This window comes from Tympanuchus pallidicinctus, unplaced genomic scaffold (assembly GCF_026119805.1).
Source record: "Tympanuchus pallidicinctus isolate F22 unplaced genomic scaffold, pur_lepc_1.0 scaffold1, whole genome shotgun sequence".
NCBI lineage: Eukaryota > Metazoa > Chordata > Aves > Galliformes > Phasianidae > Tympanuchus > Tympanuchus pallidicinctus.
Genome location: NW_026294618.1, coordinates 81,019,937 through 81,040,890, shown reverse-complemented (window position 1 = coordinate 81,040,890; position 20,954 = coordinate 81,019,937). Strand labels below are relative to the sequence as shown.

General features: G+C 39.8%; 1 protein-coding gene across 6 annotated transcripts in view; it reads right to left on the bottom strand.

Annotated features, from left to right (window-relative positions):
* The window catches only part of DAAM2 (dishevelled associated activator of morphogenesis 2), a 189,276-nt gene that overhangs the window by 13,112 nt on the left and 155,210 nt on the right, over positions 1 to 20,954 (bottom strand). For all 6 annotated transcript variants that reach the window (XM_052683179.1, XM_052683171.1, XM_052683160.1 and 3 more), the window contains 7 exons: positions 13,287 to 13,371; positions 11,696 to 11,802; positions 11,067 to 11,155; positions 10,149 to 10,317; positions 8,211 to 8,318; positions 6,518 to 6,578; positions 2,271 to 2,402 (listed from right to left, as the gene is read on the bottom strand). In XM_052683179.1, the coding sequence (XP_052539139.1) occupies positions 2,271 to 2,402; positions 6,518 to 6,578; positions 8,211 to 8,318; positions 10,149 to 10,317; positions 11,067 to 11,155; positions 11,696 to 11,802; positions 13,287 to 13,371 (751 nt within the window). The remainder of the gene's footprint in view (positions 1 to 2,270; positions 2,403 to 6,517; positions 6,579 to 8,210; positions 8,319 to 10,148; positions 10,318 to 11,066; positions 11,156 to 11,695; positions 11,803 to 13,286; positions 13,372 to 20,954) is intronic.

Below are 20,954 nucleotides of genomic sequence, written 5' to 3'. Positions count from 1 at the left end.
GCCCTCCCTTTCCCACTACTTTTTTCTTTTTATTATTTGCTTTGCTTTGAGAAATGTAAAAAGAAGAGGATAATCAGATGTTTTAGTCTCTCCCTTTAATTGGCTAGTTATAGTATGTTTCCATGGTTAAAAAAAAAAAAAAAAAAAAAAAAAGTTTGTGATTCAACAAACAGAGAGAGACCACTGAGAATGGAAGATGTTATAGGCTTTGCAAAGCACATCTGGTTTGTTGAAAATTTTCTACTTTTTTTTTTTTTTTTTTCTTTCTTAAAGAAACAGAGGAAAAAGAGGAAGAAGGGAGGGGAAAAATAATATGAGGCAAACATGAGAAATAGCTCAGCATTGGTAAGGAACAGACAGTTCTCTTTCAGGAGTCCAAAAGCAGCTTATTGCCAGCGCAAGAGCCAAAGCCATAGGTTGAGCAGAAGTTGGAAAAGCATGCATTCAAATATAGCGAGGAGAAGGTAGAGAAACATTTCCTAAGCATGTTATAGTCATTAAAATAGAGCATCTCTTCTTGTTAAGGGCGTTATGTTGCCTATGGCTAAAAATGTGTGCAACAACTTCCAGACATATTGGTCCATCTGCAGGGAGACTTTCTGGTTAGTTTTAAAGCAAAAGAACACAGTTTTTCTGCAAGTTTCTGATCAGGGAAAGCAGCACTGCTGTTAGATGTGTACCATTTGCTGGTTTTTATCCCATAACTGACATCATAAACAAATCACATTGGGCTTTAAGCCTCTGTGTGTCAAAGGAAAGGATCACATCTATCTGTAACATCAAACCAAAAAGCCAAGGAGAGTCATTCACTTCCAAAAATGTGCACCTAACTGTAATGAAGTAGAAAATGTACCCAACCATAAAACAGAAGCCTCCAAACCATAGCACCTCGCATTCTTCTCAGTGAAGGCATGGAATGTAAAATACTGATTTTGTGATTATAAAGCAAGTACAGTGTGAACATTACTAGGCTGGAAGTGGTTTGAATATTCTCAAGCAACAAGATAACAATGAAAAAATTAGGCATATTATTCTCCACAAAATTTTGTTACAATACTAGCAAGTGTTATATTGCCAAGCTTTGTCTTCAAAGTGAAGTAGTAACTACTGCCCACTGGCATTTGCTCTAGCTAGCTGGAACTGAGACCCTGTAGCTCCCTGTTGCATCTGCAAGTCAATATTACCAACATTATCTCCACAGGAAGGAAATGCTTTGCAATTCCCAAATGACATTACTGCAGAGTGATCAGATGAATAAAGAGTCTTAATATCCACATCCTTGGCCTGTATTCTGTCTAACCTTCAAAATCTAAAGTCTAGCAATCCAAAGGCACAGGTTTCATTAATAATGCAACAGGTCCCTTAACACTGCTTATGTATCCCTGCAAGGACTGACACCAGGAGTGGAAACAACTCAATCCAAAAGAAATAACACATTTGCTTCATGAAGCCAAGTACTTTTAACATGCCAGCCAACAAGGGTAGATTTGCCATTACATACCGTTTACTTTAGAACTTGCTCTTCTCTAAACATTTTCATATGCTTATAATCTTTTCCTATAAATTCTTCCTCATTCAACTGAGAGACAGAGGGATTAGTGCCAGATTCCAATCATCAGCAAAGAACAAGCACCTCCTTAGCTGTGCAAATCTGGTAATGGAGGTGCAGACAGTAGAAGTACAAAATGATCACAGCAGCACGTGAAGAGTGCACACATGGTGCTGGCTTTGTCAGAAGGATTCAAAAAGGTCTGACAAACCGTGAATGTTTGGGATCACTGTCCTTGCAATGAAAGACAAGCAGTGACAAAGAAGTCTAAGCAGAAAAGATCAGCTATTCAGGATTATCAAACTACTCAAAGGTGCACTTTTAAAGGAAAGAAATGAAGTGCAAATGGTCCCAGTTGAATGAGCAGGGTGGGATGGAGGTCACTATCACTGATTACCAAATTAACTCTTTCAAGAGATTGGTTAAAAGGCAGTTCCTTCAACATAACAGCACTGACATCACCATCACAGTTCCATGCCACACACAGATAACATTATCTGTTAAGGTAGATTAGCAAAAGCAGGTAAGAGCACTGCATGTTCTCTTAATCCTAGAATGTGTTGTAAATTGCTACGGATCAGATTATAAAAAGACAGAAACTTCAGACTAAAACACCTTCAGTGTCTATTATCATTTTTACTCCATTTCCAGTATCTAAAATTCCTGCTTTCACTTTGATGAATGCTTTTGTCTCAATCAACGCTTCAGAAGGTATTCATACCTTGTCTCTAGCATCATTGAGGAGGTCTTCTAACTCTGAGAAGCTGAAACTGGCAACAGTGATGAAATCACTCATGACAGGAACAAACCTGTCCCCTGATTCCCGTATGCGTCTCTTCTGATAATCCAGCTCCTGAAAGAGAAGAAGTAAGATACACAGACAGGCAATCATCAAAGACTTCTCACTGAGAAATAAGGATGTGGGGAAGCTCACATATTTTCACTCAGTACAGAGCATGCTCTGTTTCCAAACCTCATGCAGTAATTCAAAATTCTAACTCAGAAACCCATTTCTCACTAAATCCAAGGTTCTGGCCTCGCAACGTGAGACAGAAGCCTAACATGGGAAGGAAGAAAGCCTCAGTTATGGTTTCCTATATCCTAGAGTAACCACCACTCCCACGAAAACCACCAATGTGTTGAATTTCTAAAGTAACCTTGGTATCAAGTACTTAAAATACTCCAGATGTTGTTTCTCTTTTTTAATTTCGCTTTGTGTTTTATTTCTCTCTACACAGAATGACAAATTCTATGCAAAATGAAAAATAATAAGGAATGTAGGAGAACTGGAAAATTTTAATTGTGAGTTTCTCTCCATCTTTTCTTTGCATGGTGGCTCAAAAGGCTGTATTCTTGGAGCAGTGCACACACATGTGCCTTATCTACAGATTGTGCTTCCTAGTGTTGAACCTCCTCTTTAGTTCTCCGAAAAGCACCTTCTAAGCATCAAAAAAAGATGCCAAAATTGGTTCTATTCAGAAGAACAAGCTAGAAAACAACATTTGCTAGCACCCTGCTTAACGAGCAAGCATTTGCTTGGATGTTACAAAAAAGTCATGGATTTATAAAAAATGGAGCAACAGAAAACTAAACTTTATCTGCTACTAAATAAAAAAAATAAAAATAATTCTTTCTGGCTCAAGTTCTTAATATTGAGCCAAGATTACTGATATTATCCCTTCCCATACTCTAGTCACCACATTTGTGGCACTGAAAAAGCTACAAAGCTTCTTAAAATGACTAAGTTCTCGTAAGACTGGCACTCTCCCATGTCTGTGCTTGGTTTGTGTGCAGCCAATGGTCTCAAGGGAACAATGAAATGGTAATCTGGTATTTTATTCTCAGCTGAATAATCAGTGGGAATGATAAGGTCTTGCTTTCCCTGTAGGGAAATCAGCATGAAACAGCAGGTCAAGCTATGATCTGACCCTCTGTTCCCTTTGGAAAAAAATATTTTTGTGCTGGTTGCAACTTTAGCTACATGTATGTTTGGTGCTCAGTGTTACTAGCCATCAAAAGGCTGGTTCCCAAGCCAAATGAGTGGTTTTATAAGAATTTATGCTGAGAAACACCTTGGGAATTGCTCCACGTCATTGATGAATGCAAAGAATTACTCCGGTCATTGACAATCTAAAATTAGATGGGCTATCTCTTCTCTTCTAACATGAGTTGGAAAGAGAATGTAACCACTACAAGGAAATACCACAAGGTAGAAAAGCAACAGAAAAACAATGAGTAGGTGTCTAGAGAGCAATCCACATTAAAGAAGTGCTGCCTCTCCTGATTTATATTACATCCTCTTTTCCACTGTTTTTTCTACTACATCATCAGGGTCTGTCCCAAGAGCACTACTCTATTACACCACTTCGCAGTGCACTGTCTCTATGCTATAATCCCTCTGAACTGGATCTTACAAATACAAGAAACATCATCTTCTGAGGATTACACATTTTTTTTCAGCCACACTTTCTCATTCTGATTTATAAGCTAATTTTAGCTCAAAGTTCCTACATCCGCTCTCACCATTCTCCCCTCCCTCCACTCCCTGAGTAGCTACATATAGTAGTTCTTCTATCTTACACACACTGTTGAGATCTGTGGCATTTGGGACTGCTACGAGACAGCAATGTTTTTCAAAGCAAAACTAAAATTAGGTGGTCTAATCCTAAATTTCAAATTCAATCCTTCCCTGCACAGTAATTCTTCCAAATTAAAAATGTCCACAGAAGTAACCAGCATGATTATGTAATCAGCCCAAGAATGATGTCAGCAAACAAGAAACTCTTCTAAACCTTCTAGAAATTAACTTACATTAGTCATAATAGTGTAACAATAGATGCTAGCACTGCTCTTGGCAGTCTGGGCTACCGGTTCTCCAGATGTATGAAAAGATTTAACATGGCAGGGGGTTCTCAAAGCATTGGTCAGAATCTCCTTGTTGTATGAGAGAAGAATTCCACTGACACAATTCAGTTCCAAATTTAGAGAGGATCAGAAATTACTTAGCTGTCCTTTTGAGAGCATTTTACATTAGGCAATAGCTACGTGAATGTCTTAACAAAGGAATGAATCTTCTTTTTACTAAAAAGCTACAAATCCAGGAAAGCAAAAAGTTAATAGTACCTTTAAGAACATCTGACTGTGAAACTATTTTTAGCTTTCTATTCTTAAGGGGCCCTGAAGAAACTTCTCAGTCGCTGGAGCCAAGGCTGTGGTGAGAACACACTGGACAGGAATCAAGAATCACACCTTTCCCTCCTCCCCCTTCCACCTGACAGCAATCTTCTATTGTTGCTGTAGTGCTGCTTTTTACATGCCAGAAAACCACAAACTGAGCAAGCAAACTGGGAGGTACTGGCAATCCCAGATGATAAATATCATGGCAAGAAGGGTAAGGGGGGAAGATAGGGATTGAATGGGAAGAAAGGTTGCCCATTGAACCCATCTATAGGAAAGAGAAGAAAAATTGGCTGCAAAGGCAGAGGACAAATAACCCAATCACAGAAAGTAAAACAGAAGTAGGTACTCACATTTCAACAGGGGGGATTGCCTGCCTCAGCCAGAACTGGGCCTCTCTTCAAGTCATGAACTTAATGTCAGCTTTCACTTTACAGGTACTTTTAATTCCCAAACATGGCTTCTAGTGAATGCAGCAATATCTCTTCCCATTGCTGCTTTCTCCCTTATCCCAACAATCAAGGTTTGGAAGATTTGTTTTTTCCTAGGAGGCTCACTGGCTAATTAGGTAATAAACTGTTGGAGACAGCCAGACAGCCTGGCTGGTAGGCCACGGAACTTTTTCACTGCCCCCAGGATCCAAACCAAACTCAGGCCAGGTGGAAGGAAAATTAAGTCATCACTGTCTGTCTTATAGCAGATCTGAAAGACTGGAGAGCCCTGGTTTAGTTTCTTGTAGATAGATAATCATTTCACAGAAACCACACAATAAGATTCCCAGCAACTGGTCCCCTTGCCAGCAGTTCCACAGGAAAAAACTGCAGAATGAACAGCAAAGGCAGCAAAGGGCATTTGCTGAAAAACAGAAAATTTCTCTGGGATGGTGTTGTTACTCTGTGGCTAGGACATATGAAAGGTGCCTTATATACCTTCACAGAGGGGAGGCAAACACTTTGAGACTGTTCAAAGCCACACACGTGTATCCATAGCATAAACAAGAAGCAAATGTGGGAATTTCTAGCTCTTGCCACCAAGTACAGTGCTCTTGCATTGTGCTCCCCTGCCTCAGGAGCCTTTCCCCAGAAACAAAATCAACATTCTCACTAATAAAGTCTCCCAGGTAGGGAAATCACAGATGACACATGAATCTGTGACTCCAGGGAGAACTTAGACCCATGTAGCTTTAACTCCTACAGTTCAACACAAACAACTGCATCAATACACCATTTGTACTGTTCTCTGCTGAGGTGAGATTCTCTGCATCAAGTACAGATTAAACACAACTAACTTAAGTCCAATTAGAAGATTTTCATTAATTTTACTGAGCAGGAACATTGCAGCTTTGCTTGACAGCTCCATTCTCTCATCTTTTTCTAGTCCACTTTCCCAAGGAGTGCACAAGATATATTAGGGTTGCATACTAGAGTGCACTACCTGTTTACTAGGACTCCAAGAGACATGTGAAACACTCGCTCAGCAGTCATCCATCCCCCAGAAAGAACGAGAAAGAATTTTATTTTTCCTTCCAGTGCATGCTGTTTGTCAAACTGTCCTTTTACTCTCCAGGCTGAGATCAAATAAGCTTTTCATTAGGCTTAAGTCTGCTAAGATCATCAGCAGGAGCTCCACATGAGAAGCTTTTATTTGTTTTTTCTTGGTTAATGCATTTGGGTTGGAATGGAAAGGAACTGAAAAAGAAAGCCCACTTTCTCTTATCATAAAATATATAGTGCTCCCGATTCTGACTGTGATACTTTACGTATGGAGCTTTGGAAACCTTCAGACACTTACAGCTTCAACGGCTTTCAATCCAGTCTTTATATTGTTAACTTCCTTCTCCAGCTCTACCAGGCTGCACAGGAGACAGACAAGGAGGAGATAAAACAAAAAGAGCACTGTTAAACAAGAGTACAGGAACTTTGAAGCAGAACAAACAGATCATTGGCCCATCAAATCTGATATCCAACTTCTGGCACAGCCATATCAGATGATTAGAAATGAGGAGAAAGGGATGTGTTAATGTTCTGTGTTGCTTTTTGTATGAGAGGTAAGAAGATGCAGGTTCTGCTTGCCTGTGGTCACACTAAAGATCAGGATTTTCATGAGAAGAAGCAGGAAGTTGCCCTCAAAACGTGTGCCATGTGAGCTGAGCCTGACCCTCCTACAAGGAACATATGCCACATGGGCAGGCTGGCACAGTGTGGGGTCCCAGCTTAGCTCACACATCACTGTACTCTCAGATCATCTCTACACACTATTCGTAAGCCAGTCAACTGCTAAGTTCTATTAGCAATGCATTTAGATAAATTTTTTCTCTTCCTCTTGGTTCAAAATACTGCTGATTTTTTCATCTCCATTTCAACCATATGAAAGTCCTTGAAGGCTTACATTGTAACTGAGCATGTAACCCTACTGTTAGTAAATGTTTTCCCAGAGACAAGTGGTGTACAGATTTTCTGCTTGTCACATATGCACAAGAGCTTTTCCCTAGGGATTGTATGAAAAAAAGGCTTCTCATTTCCAGTTAAACAGTAGGTAGTTATTTTGCAAGTCAGTAGGTATCTTCACTACATATTCGATTAGAAGTAGATTACACCTCCAAAACAACCAGACCTTACAGTATGAACCTACACATATTTTTCACTTGTATCTTTTCACTTCTCTTTCAGTAGGTGGTGTAGTTTCTTATAAAGAACCATAGCTGGACAAATAACATGCAAATACATTTTTGCACAGTCCTTTGGAAATTAAAAACCTTAATATTTTAGGGGATGCCTTGTGTGTTCACTGTCAACAAACACCTGCAGAAGTGAAAAAAAATTACTGAAATTTGTGCAGAAAGCAGGATGCAAAAGTTGGAACAACCTTCTTCAAAACAGCTAATTTAGTCTCTGTACGTAGGTGATTCTGGCTTAGAAACAAACCAAATTATCCAGAAAAAACCCACCACATGACATAGATAAGGAGCCAAAGAGTATGGTGAGTGAATTACAGTGACCAGTCCAGTTACAACATCTGATTTGGAAACAGAGTAGCTATAAACATGTCTGAGTAAAGCAGTCAGTTTAGTTCAGCAAATTATTTTGGACCAAAATTTCCCACTGATCTACATTTGAATAATGTCAAGAACATCAGCAGGTATCCCAGCTGGAAGGCAGGTCACGGTTTTGTAAGATCATTGCCAGAGGAGGTTGTGGTAGAACATTAGGAAAAATTTCTGCTCAGAAATAGTGAGACACTGAAACAGGCTGCCCAGGGAGGTGGAGTCTCTAGGGGTGTACAGGAAATGTGTAGATGTGGCACTGAGGGATGGTTATTGGGCACTACTGGTGGTTGGTGGACTGCTGGACTAGATAATCTTAGTGCTCTTTTCCAACCTCAATAACTCTATGATCCTAAGACAATAGAAAAAGAAATAATTATTAAGCTAACAGAAATCACTGTGAACTTCAGCTCTGGGAACAAGCAATAGGACTGGACTTACTTGACTTTTGCTGCTTCTGGAAGATGCTGCAATTCAGTCTGAATATCTAGGATATCTGGATAATTCTTCTCAAAGATCATAATCAAATAGTGCAACAGTGTAATGTTCCTAAAAAAATAAAAAAAAACAAAGAAGGAAGTTGGTGATGAAAGGGAAGGGAAGATGCAACGACTGTGACAAATGAGTGAACAATATTTGGGCAGGAAATGTACTTGACTGAAGAAAATAAGCAACAGATATGCTTTTCCAATAGCAAAGTTAACAGCTTTGCTATTGAAAGAAAAGCATCATAGATTAAAATAAATTAGTCCTTTATGAAGCATTAGTACTAAAACCCCAGTGCCTTGATTTGTTCTGGGAGCAACAGTATGCTCCCAGTCATACCCACAGATAGTATAATGGAAAAAACATTGCACAATACAATATACTATTTATCCCCACTTACCTCAGAGAATAAACAAACGTACTAAAGTGACATTAAATAACAAGGGAGAAGTGAATTGTTCTCAGAGGCAATGTGGGGAAGAAAATAAGAGTTAACTAAGAAGAATAAAAAGATTCTTGGAAGCCCAAAGATGCAAAGAAGATTCCTACAGTCAAACAGCTGTATTCAAATAGTCAGGCTCCCTGATAAAAAAAAAAAAAACAGCTCAAGTAGAAGTGGAAAAAAATGATATCTAGGAGAGATGTAGAAGCAGGTTTGTAAAATAAATGATTGTAAGGATTGTAAAATAAATGGTGAAACTTGCATTAGTGAATTTTGTATGCAGAGAAAGCAGCCAGCCATAACAGCTACTTGAAGTGGGTGCTGTTTGGTTAACTGACAAGAAGATAGCAGATGGCCACTGTTTCACTAAGACCAAAGCCTGGGAGCTTGAGAGAGAATAGGATCTGCAAAGGGCATTTAATGCATGGAAAATTGAGTCAAGCTACATTAAGGAAAAAAAAAAAGTTCAACATTAGCTACACATGTATTAGCATGTATTAGCCTCAGTATATGGAAAGGACATCATGTTAGTCAAAACAGAGTCTTGTTATTTCAAACTCTAATAGGTAGCAAAGAATTTCCTATGGTTTCTTGCCACTATCATTCATTCTGTCATAATCTGAAGTCATTTCACCATAGCTGTAGTCTCAGCAGATCTCACAATTTGAGGAAGATATAAGTCAGTATGAAGCAGTTATAGGAAATCTCCAAGGAAAATCTTTGTACTGCTGAAGCCTGAAGGTGGTATTCACTTCCCAGTCATAGTTGAATTAATTTCCAGAGCCAGTATGGGGATATGAAGCAAATCATGGGATAAAGACCTGCTGCCTGTGCCCATAAAGTTAGCTCCACTATCAAAAAAACAAACAAACAAACAGCTATTTTTCTTAACATTTTCTATTTTCTAGATACATCTATTTTCTAGATACAATCAAGGTCAGTCTCACCAAGCTATGACTTGTACTTCTGGTGTAGGTAAAGTTTATGAGAGTCTTGCATCAGAAGCATATTTCCATGTTTCGCGGGACATGTAAGACTGTGGTCAGAGTTTTTTGTAGTTGTTTTTTTTTTTTTTTGCAAAACCACATTCATAAAACTTCAGTATAAAAGGCAAATTCCATAGAAATCCGCCTCCTCCCAAAACTTATTTCAGTGCAATACTACACTTTGCAATCTTTGTACAGCACTGCAGAAACCCAATCCAACAACAGATGCGCACTGTTCAAACGACTGGCAGAATTTGAATGCTTTGTTATTAACTCATCCTAAATGCTTCATGATACTTTAGAGTAAAAAGCACAACTTACATGCCAAGTAGGACATGGTTTGGAGAGTAAAAAAAAAAAAAAAAAAAAAAAAAAAAAGACCAAAACCAAATACAGTCAGTTCTGTTACTATGTTAAGAGGTGCAGCAGCACAATTGCTAACTCATTTGAGGCCTTTTAGCCTACCTGTCTATGCTGGATTTGGTATCTGCAATTTTGTTCAGGCTGGAGACTTTAAAGCCATATGCACTTCCCCTTTGGCCCTTGTTCATGTAATTGCCAAAGGCCAAAACGACCTCCAGGAGTTGCCTCAAACGTTTGCTGCGGATGAGTTCTTTGGATGCCAGAAGAATGGCTTGAAAAGAGAAAAGAAACAAACAGGTTACTGTGGTTGTTAACATATTTTCACCCCTTCTGAAAGGCCCCAAAGTGCCCATCTGACTGTCGCACAGGTAAATGTTACTATGCAGCCTGTTCATGTACGATCCTTCCCCTCCTACCTTCCCAGATGCAGGACAACTGGAAGGAAGGTACACCTCCTCATTCTGCAGGACACTTCTCTGAACACAGGAGTAGGACTGTTCTCCTGGGTCTCCCACAGTAAAAACACAGGTAGTGGGAATATGGGTAAGTCTAGAGCTCGTCTGAAAATGCAGAGTGGAAGATACTCCCCTCCTCTCTTTGATAACCAGGAACGATGCACAGAAGCCATGGCACTCTTCTTGTAAGTGACACATTTCCACATCACCATTCTGAGGCACCTAACCTAATCTAACTGCTCAAATGAGGTGGAAAGTGCAAGGACTGGAATAGAGAAGGGAAGGCTGACCTGCACAGAAGGGCCATGGAAGCTTTTGTCAGTTCAGCAATATCTGATAGCGCAATGACACCTGTCAGGTCATATTTACAGCGTAACAACAACAACACTTTATGAAGTCAGTTGAGTGGAACACCATCATACAGAATTTGCTTCCCAGTGCATTGCATGTCTTGCATTCGCTGGCTTTACAACCACAGCACAGATGTAACGATTCCTTTGAAGAAAAGCCTCTCTTTACCTTCCTTGCCCATTTACCCAACCCCTAGCAGAGCCTTTAATCATACCTTCCACTTTTGGCTTTGCTTCTGCCAGCCTCTCTGGAAACTTCTTCTTGAAGAACAATGCTTGGAGTCGCTGCTGATAGTGGTCAATCCTACACAAAGGGTAGAGTAAAATTAACACTGAACTTGAACCATATTTTGAAGCCCTGGGCCAGTATGCTGCCTACATAACCTTACGGCTGAGTGTTGAGAGCCAAAATACCTGTGCATGGGATTGCAAACACAGTTCAAACACCTAACTCTACTTAAACAACACTGTTAGAAAAACAGAGAGCCTGAATGCATGAGCTCCAGGTGAAAAGGAGCTGGAAGGACTCCCACTGCTCTCAAAATATAGAGCCATGAAATCCCTTTTTCTGTGAACAAAGCTAGGCAGGGGAGACAGGTTTCTGCTTGTCATCAGGGGATTGTCCTTAAGTGACAGCATGGAGAGTGTTTATTATCAATGAAAAGTTTGTGTAATGAAGAAAAACATTTGTAACATTGGAAGGCTTCTGGAAAATGCAAGGTATAATGTTGGCCCATAATCTCTTGCACATTCCCCCTCAGTGCCAGATGATCCATTTTTAACAACAATTACAGGTGCTTCCAAGAAGCCCTCAGTGCTTTTTCCCATAATGTGTTGAACAGACCTGCTCATCTCAAAGAGGAAACGATCCGCCCGAGCCATGCGCTCTATTTCATGTTTATGCTCCTCCAGCAGGTCGGTATCGCTCTTTTCAGGAACAAACTTCAGCAGCTGGAATGGCAGACACAAACCAAACACCAAGACAAGAGTTTTATCTGTTACCACTGGGAAGCATTACTTTGATTCAGCCATGTGACTGTAACTTCAAGCGCAGCTGCGGCTACAAAACTGACCTTTTCAAAATATCTGCTTGCCGTTGTGCCTTTGTCCTTCACTGACCCTACTAGATTCATTTTCATCTCCAAAGGGGAATTTCCCATTTCTAAATCCTAAAGGCCAAGTACGACTGCAGCTTACCCAAAGGGAAGTACAGAAAGAACTCTGATTCCCACAGCACTATGCAGAGAGTCTATGTAGACTGGTGCATACAATAACAGGACGCACCCCAACCAGTGTGAACTACTCCTTGTGCATATCTTGGAATGCACACAAAGCCCCATCTATCTCCCTCTTGGGTCCGCCCTGCTCTGTGGAAACAATAAACAATTGCCAAGCCACTAGATGTGTATCTGACACTGGCTGCTATTCATACGCTGACCTTAAAAGCTCATACTTTGACAGATTTTTCACATATCTAGTGGTAGCTGTGCTTTAGTCTGGTTATAAATACTGTCATGCATGCAGCCTCAGTGCACACCCACAAGGAAAAAACTGCTTGCAAGAAGCACTTTTGCTTTACACCATTTCTTTAATATTTCATCCCACCCTTCAAAAGTGTGGTACTCAAAAGGTGTGGAGCATCAGAAGTTTGCACTGACTCATAAAGCAGCTGCAAACATTCAGTTAAGATGACAAACAGGCTGTACATTTCCAAAATGGAATAGTTTTTTGTATATAATTAAATACATTGACTGCATACAAACAAGTAATTATATTTGTCGTAGAAGTGAGAATTATAACATTTTGTGCCCTCCTAAGGAATTCTATCCTATGCAACTGTGGTCAAAACATCATCTTTCATTCTCTATAAATGGGAAAAAAAATGAAGGAATGGTGCTTTAATTGTTCTGTTTTGCTTTCCCTACCAGCTATGCAGTGTACAAATGGAAGACAGAAGTCTCTCAATTTCTTTCTAACCATTGTAGTTAGAATGCAAGTTCTCTTCTTAGAGGTTAGAGTCCTGGCTTTAACCATCAACATACACAATCTGACTCATGACATTTCCCAATGGAAAAGCTGGGCAAGGGAACACATTAAGAAAAAAGAAAAAATTAAAGATTGTAAAAGTCACAGAAAAGTCATAGGTAAGAAGAGAGTTCATAACAGCAAAGCATACCAACTATAACATGTGCATATATTGCATCAGGAAAAGTGTACTGGTATTGGAATCCAAAAGCCCAAGGGATCAATTCAACCTGACACAAATAGGGATAAACAAGGGAGATATACTTCATCACATTGGGAAAAACAGCATTTCTCATGCTATAACATTCACTTCAGATCCACAGACAGACTAGCAGAGCCTCCACACACATCCACTTACTTTGGCTGAAAAAAAGACAGTGAGAAATTTATTTATAAGACTGCAATCTTACCTGTTCAAGCATATCTTTTGCTAGGTCTTCTTGCTCATCCATCTTCAAGATTGCTTGTCTGATTTCTTCATTAGACAGCTTCAACCTTTCAACAGTACCAACATTCTACTGTTAGTGAAAAGTTCAAATTACTCAGTTCAGAAAATAGGAAATCTGAAAAGCTGCACTTAAAAATAACACAAAGGAGCTGTGGGAAGGTTCTACCTGAAACTATGTTTCAAAGGCTGAGATTTTCTATTTTGTGTTTTGTTGGGTTTTTTTACTTTTCTTTTTATTAATCCACTTTAGTAAATCAAAACCACGCTGATTACACACATGTGAATTTACAAAAATCAAATCTTCATAGATCAAAAGTGCTTCCAATTTTCTCCTTTATCAAAATACTTCCCTGATTTTTTTTACAGCACAAAAACACTGCAAATCTGCATAGTTTGTAAGTGATTGTGTGCTCATGTTTCATCTCAGCTTTTAAATATAAAAGGATCTCCCAAGGTAACAAGTAATGATTCTGATCTTTCTGTGACAAATCTGTTTGTGTTTGCTAAGTTCACTCTATTAGCAATCACAGCTGAAAAAGAAATGGATATCACAGACAAGTCCATGTTTCATATCCAATATGGAAGAAGCCCTAAAAACATAAGCTTATTTAATTAATGTCTGAGGTGTTAAGAATATATTCTCCTTATCACCTAGTCCGGTATATTTGTGTGCAATAGGTAGGAGTCATCAGTTACAACTAAACAAGAAATCAATAAAACAAATCTTCAGGGTCTTCAACTGAAACCCAGGGCAGACAAGTCAAAATTAGGGATCATTGAGAGGCTGTTTGATATACTGCCAGAAATTCAGGGGTGGTTCTCAGTGCAGGTGACATTAAATATATATGCAAGCAACAAATTCTATACTACCACCCCACACTCACAACACCCTCACTGATCTGCCTACCAGAATAGGGGAGAACTATTCAGAATAAAATCTCAATTTTGGGACTGAAACAGGAAAGTGTAAAAATAAATATTTGAAGAGAGAAGTCTGCAGTCTCCATGGATCTTCTACAATCATTATAATTAATTAACAGCAGAAAGAGAAATTGTGAATACAAATATGAGATAGGCTGATGCACAAGCCAGAACATTTTTGTCTTCCACGCTAACCAACTCCATGTTCAAATTTCACATTGCTAATTGCCATTTGGATAGAACCACGTTTGTATGTAAAAGCAAAAGAAAGCTTTATTTTTACAGACAGGAAATATTACTAAATCTGAGAAACTTAAAACACTTTAATATTGCACAATACAACCAACAGCTGGAAACCAGAATATGAATCAGCAGAAACTCAAAAGCTTTTAAATATTACACGCCTTAACTAATTACACTCACTGTGCTCCTAATTGTTCACTGCTAGCTGTCCACTTTTGACAAGGAAGGCAAACTGATAACAGCTAAATAAGAATTACCCCAAAACCTTCAGAACAGGGCCATATTTGAGAAATAAAAGGATTAGAATGTTTAGAGTTCAGGCTGCAAACTTTTTACTTCAGGTCATCAGTTTTCACTCAAGATCAAAACAACAAACCTCAGTATACAGGCTTCTGCATAAAACCCTACATTCTTGATCAGAAAGTTAAAGTTTCTTTTGGCTTTAATAATCATGAATTATGAAGTCTATGGTTGCATGACCCTGAGTTGATCAAATTCTGTGACTGCACGACTCTTGAGAATCTTATTTTTGGGCGTAGGCCTGGCTCTTAGCAGACACACATACACATAACGAGACAATTTGGGTGCCTGCACTTTTGGAATGTGTCACAAAGTGCACCTTTACATTTTCCAGAATGTAGCCTCCACACAGAGGGCTTGTATCTTGTGACACAGGCACAGTGTGTAGGAGAGACAAGAGGCCAACCCACGAACACCAGGATTTTTGTCAGTGATGATGTTGCTACTCTCACTTGAGATTTATGGAAAGAAAAAAAAAAAAAAAAAAAAAAAGTGTCTTTTTTCCATGAAAATAATTCAAACAATTAGTACACTGACCACCTTTTTACACAGAGATCCTGTGTGTGTGTTTGGGGACCCAATAAATATGACCAAACAGAGAGGTCTGAGGCACATTAACAACACAGAAAGTGTGGCTCACATTACTGTGGATTTCACTATTCTGTCCAGGAGCCTGAGGACTTCAGATTCCAAGCTCCGCTGTTTGTTGCCATTTATCATTACTAAATACACTTGAAAACATCATCTGTTCAAAAATAATGGAGAGCCCCAAGGACAGACAGTTATACAAACACTTTGATTTCTTGAATGATTCTGTGCCCAGCCATCCACAGAAAAACATCTGGCTTGGATGGTTTAGCCCACAGTGGAGAGAACCAGAAAGCTTGCCAGCCCCCTGCTGAGAAGCAGTTTAACTTAGTCACTTACAGGCCTCTAATGGGGTCATGATGCCTGCAGGTGTGCATCCTCGATTATTACCAATCCAATTACTAGTACAGAAGGTTTTATGGCAAAACAAGCTTACTCTTCCAAAGCAGGCTTCTTTGAGGTAGGACATATCTCAAGAGTTGTAAGTGTCAACAGCAGTTAACAGGGATCTTTCCAGTAAAAACTGTCTGAATAACTGGCCAAAGAATTCTTAATCATGTGATTTTTCTTGTATCTTCAAAATTAATGCTCAGTCATGCAGTAGATCGTAAAGATGGACAGTGGTAATGTGAAACAGATGTGCTGCTTTTAAACAGAAACAGGTGAAGTGATTAAAGAGGAACCTAAAGCAGATGCATAAACTTTTTCCATTCAGAACTAAATAGAGGCATCCCTCAGAGCCTAAAACTCATGAGGTACAGGCAGCAAATTAATGCAGAATTGCAGCCCAAAAAATTACACTGCAGAAATTACATTTCAGTAAATCAAGTGTCTACTGAAAAGTTTGCAATGACTTTCTTACAAGCTTCGCAGATCTTCCTCCAGCAGCTGGAGACAACTCTATCCAGAACAGTGTACAATTCAAGCTGCATTCTCTCTACCTCACAATTTTTAATCAAAGCAACAATCCTGGCACCAGAACTTAGGAAATAAACGTAACCAGGAGAAAAGACTGCGCCTCTTTCCTCAGCACACTCATTCAGAGCATAGATACTGACCGTGGTTTTGTTCAAGAGCAGCCTGACGCCAGTCAAAAGAGCAGCGGAAAGGATCTTTACTGAGAATACTCCCTCCTTCTCCCCTTACCCATACATCTTGTGGCAGTATATAGAAGTCCAACTGCTTGAGTCATCTTCAAGCAATGTTAAAATTCAACAAGTACCAAATAACTTCTGATATGGTACTTAAGCTGCCTCCCTCTATCCCCTCCGGCTTCATAAATAATCTCTATTGACTCTGCTGGGTAATTCATCACTAATCTCCCCAGGACACCTCGGCTGATTTAACACCAGCTTCACTCGAAGACATCAAGTGGTTTATTGTTTCGTCCTCTTGGAGAAAGTCAGCAGCCTGTCTCTGAACATGCCTGGGAGACATGCTGCAGCTTTACATCAGCTTCCCTTGCAGACACCCAATGCTCACTCATTTTTCCTTCTTAAATATATCCATTGATTTAAATCACAGTAACCTCCCCCCTTCATTCCCCTCTTCCATGGATCAAAACAGAATATTTGTGGCTTATTAACCATCTCCCTCCACATATGAAGGAGTGAGTCACTTCATGGGTTTTGTTCCTTGGATTTTGCTTAGCTTTTAAGAAAGCAGCTTGTCTGCCTGATACCAGAGAACCTTGAATGGTGTTGCAGCTACATTAGTATCTCATTCCCACTCTTTCTTTTTCTTTACAGAAAGGGACTGGTTTTAATGCATATCAAGACTGAACTAAATCACAATGCTTGTGAAGATGCTAGCAGTTGTAGCTGTGACACTGTTGCTGCTAGCTGAAAACAGTGAAATGGGCCTTGCCCTTCCTCATGTATAAGCATGACCTCAAACATGTGCATTTCTCCACATATTTAACTAAGGCCACTTTGTGGAGGCTCACTCAATTTTTAGCTTTTATTGATCACAGACTGTTCCATCTCCACAACTCATTTCACACAGGTTAACAGTGAATTCAGTCTCAAATTTTGTGACTGGTACTACTGAGCTCTCCTAAGGCACTGTACAACTGCCAAGCTGCAGGCTGATGTTAAATAGCTGCATTCTGGGAAAACTCACTGTTGGTAAACCATAAAGGCAGGAAAAATAAATCTCTCTTCCTCCTTTCAGAAAAAGCGTTCAGGAACATTAGGCTGGTCTAACTGCAAGTTAACCTAGGAGAGAAACCTCTCTTTTCATAGTTTATCTCAGCTGCCAACACATCTTGTCAGTGAAAGACGACGATGTCGTAACAGTTTGGGAACAACAGTGGGGACTTCTATCACATACAACTTGCGCCACTGTATCAACATATAGGGCAAAAATATACCAGTGCATTTTCAGTACTTCATTGTGAAAATATTTTGCTAAGTGCATAAGCAAACAGCCTTCTCTTTTCTTTTTCTTATTCAGAGAAAGCTCATGAGTGACCAAGATACTCTGCATCCACACACTCTCAATTTCCTACAAAGAAGTATCTGAGATGCCATCTTTCCAAGCCAAGCAGGGCCAAACTTGGGAATCCCCAGATGACGTTGACATGTTGATGAGACAGTTGTTCATCTTTTATCACAACCCTGTTTCCTATTCATGATTTAAGACAGAATGACACTGACTGATATGTTAAGTTTAACTCTGGGGATTATCATACCCCCAAATTATCATAGTACTTAGAATCTGCCTTAAAATAAGGGTGAAAAGTGTATTGCCATATGGCAGAAAAGCACCCGGGGGTTGAGGAACTGCACAGACAGCACATGGACATCAACACTGTCTGATCCCTTTAACGTGTGAACTAAAGGGGTTTAGAAACTCTGAGGAGGCACAGCTACGTGAGAAAAACACTCGGTCTCTTCAGTACTCTGGTTGGAAGTGCTGCACAAGTCCCTTCTCCCTCATTGATAGATGTTCAAAACAACAATCATGAAAGACACAAACTTTTAGTACAGCAACTTGCTAAGCCTGGTTCACAGATAATAGCTACTATGAGATTAACACTCAAAATTATTTTTGTTCAGTCAGATTGTGCAGTCTTCTGCTACTAACTGTATTTATGACATTTTCCTTGCATTCCTACTGTTTCCAGCCTCTTGAGAGGGTTACTGCTGACCCGCTGGGCCACAGGAATAACAAATACATCTCGGAACAACTCTGACATAATCATTTTACTGGATTTCAAGCAAAATAACTTGTCCAAAAAAATTCCATAAGTATACAGCCAACCTTCATGCTCCATGTGAGTGATGTTTCTCATAAGACCAGACCTCTGCAGAGCATTTCACAGAACAGAACAGTAAGAGATACAAGCCATAGGCAAATTCTGTAAGGAACATTTTAAGATGCGGTACAATAAAAACACTAGAGCAGTGAAAATACTATCTGTTATTTAAGTAATGAAAGGAAAGAGAAGCCATACTGGTGAGAGAGGTCAGAGAAGTTTCCAGCTGTGAAGCAAAAGCAGGGGAGCACAGGGATTTGGGATGGCTCTTCCAGACCACACAAGTCTGACAGTAAATTCTCCAGCCTGGTGGAAACTGAAGACATCAGGAAATTCATGAGGGATAGCAGGTTTCCAGAGTGACAGAAATAACTGTATGTTGGAAACACCATTAAGAAAGCCAGATTTGAAGACAGTGGGCGCCTGGACTCACCACAGACAGATGGTTCCATGCCTTGGTTGAATTATAGCCTACTGGAAACACTGTGAGATAAACTGATCTTGTGCCTGTTCAAATCTTTACAGTTGGCCTATGGGAAAGAACTTGGTTCTAGATCCATCAGATTCCATTAAACAAGAACTATTACATCCTCCCACTGAAGGAAAACTGAAAAATGTTGCTATCAAGTTGCTGAAAAAAAAGGTTTTTTTTTTCAATGAAAATTGAGATGAGAACAGGGAGGAAGTCCTATGAATCTCCTCACTGTTAGCAAAAAATAGTTAACAATTCAATTTTCATCTCTTTTCAGTTTACCATGCTCCAGTTTCTCCATGAAACAAAGCAAGAGACATCTATTTCTCACTCTAGCTAGATTTTGGCTTGTTGGATCATATGAAATATGAGCTCTGCCTGACCCCTTCTAACACAGTGTTAGTAAAACAAAAACATTTGAGTAGTGGAGGGAAAGAAAACCCAGCCCATGCAGCTATTTTACTTTAAAGGACACGGCAGTTTAGTGTAAACAAAGGAGGAATAAACTACAGGGATATGTGCACAGTAAGAGTAAATTGGAAACAGCTGTTGGCAGATACTGTGGCAACCTGAAAGCTGGGGCTGCAGCTCAGGGTTGCTCAAACTCTCTTTGTTTGTCACCATTTTAAAATATTTTCTCACTGCATGTGTCTGCACACCCACATGCACATGTGTAAGGTGCACTGCAGGAGAAGCAAGGACATGGCAGTAACCAGGGAAGACTTGGCTAGAAGCATCTCTCTCTTTGGGTTTAGCCTAGAGGAAGAAGCACTGGGATAATGAAAAAAAAACTGCAGTGGGGTTGTATAATCCTTTTGATTACTGTCTGCAGCCAACCCTCCCAATTGCTAACTTCAACAACAGATTCATCTGAGCAGAAAGTGCAGTAAGAGACATGAATACAGAGGTGCCATTTTAGTTCCCAAATATTTTTGTTTTTCTATTTGCCTCTGAAAGGGAGATTTGGGGAGAAGAAGCAATCCTGGTCCAAGCTATGAGATACTTTATATATCCTGGATGTAAAGTTATCAAGTTATCTGTGACAAGCATGAAACCATCTAAGTTAATGATAGCTCTGGTGACAGCAAAGTTAACAGGACACAGTGCAAACTGGCAGGCATTGTTAGGCCTGCTAACAATAAGACCAGATTATTTCTTGGTGGAGAAGCTTTTCAGCTCTTGATTCCAAACTAGCAACTCAACACATACTGGCTTCATGGCACACCTGGAGTGATCACATGCTGCATACCCTGAAATGCAAAGCTGGTGCACCAAGATCACTTCTCTGGAGGCAACAGGAGGTATGACACATCATGGGGACTGTCTTTTCTCTCTCTCTCACTGTTCAGAGAGAACTCCTTAGGAAAGGGTAGACTAGACTTGCATAGCAGAAGAAGTGAATAGTAAAAAGCATGCTGCTGCTCCTGTTTATGGAATAGAAGATATTTAAAAATAGACATCTAGTGTCACAGCAACTCACGGACCACTTTCTTGGATCCTCCATAGCCCAGCCACCTGTACACATTATGCTACCACTCCAGGAAGCATTTCATGCGCTCATATGACTTAATCTGCTCCCCAGATACAATTTCACAGGTCTGTCAAACAGCACGAAAATCCTGTTGCCCCTATACCTTCAGCATCCCTCTGGACCAGCCTGCAGTCAGCTGCCAGCATGAGCAAAAACATGCATTGGCGACTACTGCAGAGAGAGAAACATAAGCCTTCCCTCCTTGCTGGTTTGGATGGTAGGGGTCCTGCTGACATGTAGGCTAATGCCACATACGTAGCATAATGAGTGCCTCCACGGTTTTCACCAAACAGTAGAAAGAACTCACTCCAGTCCT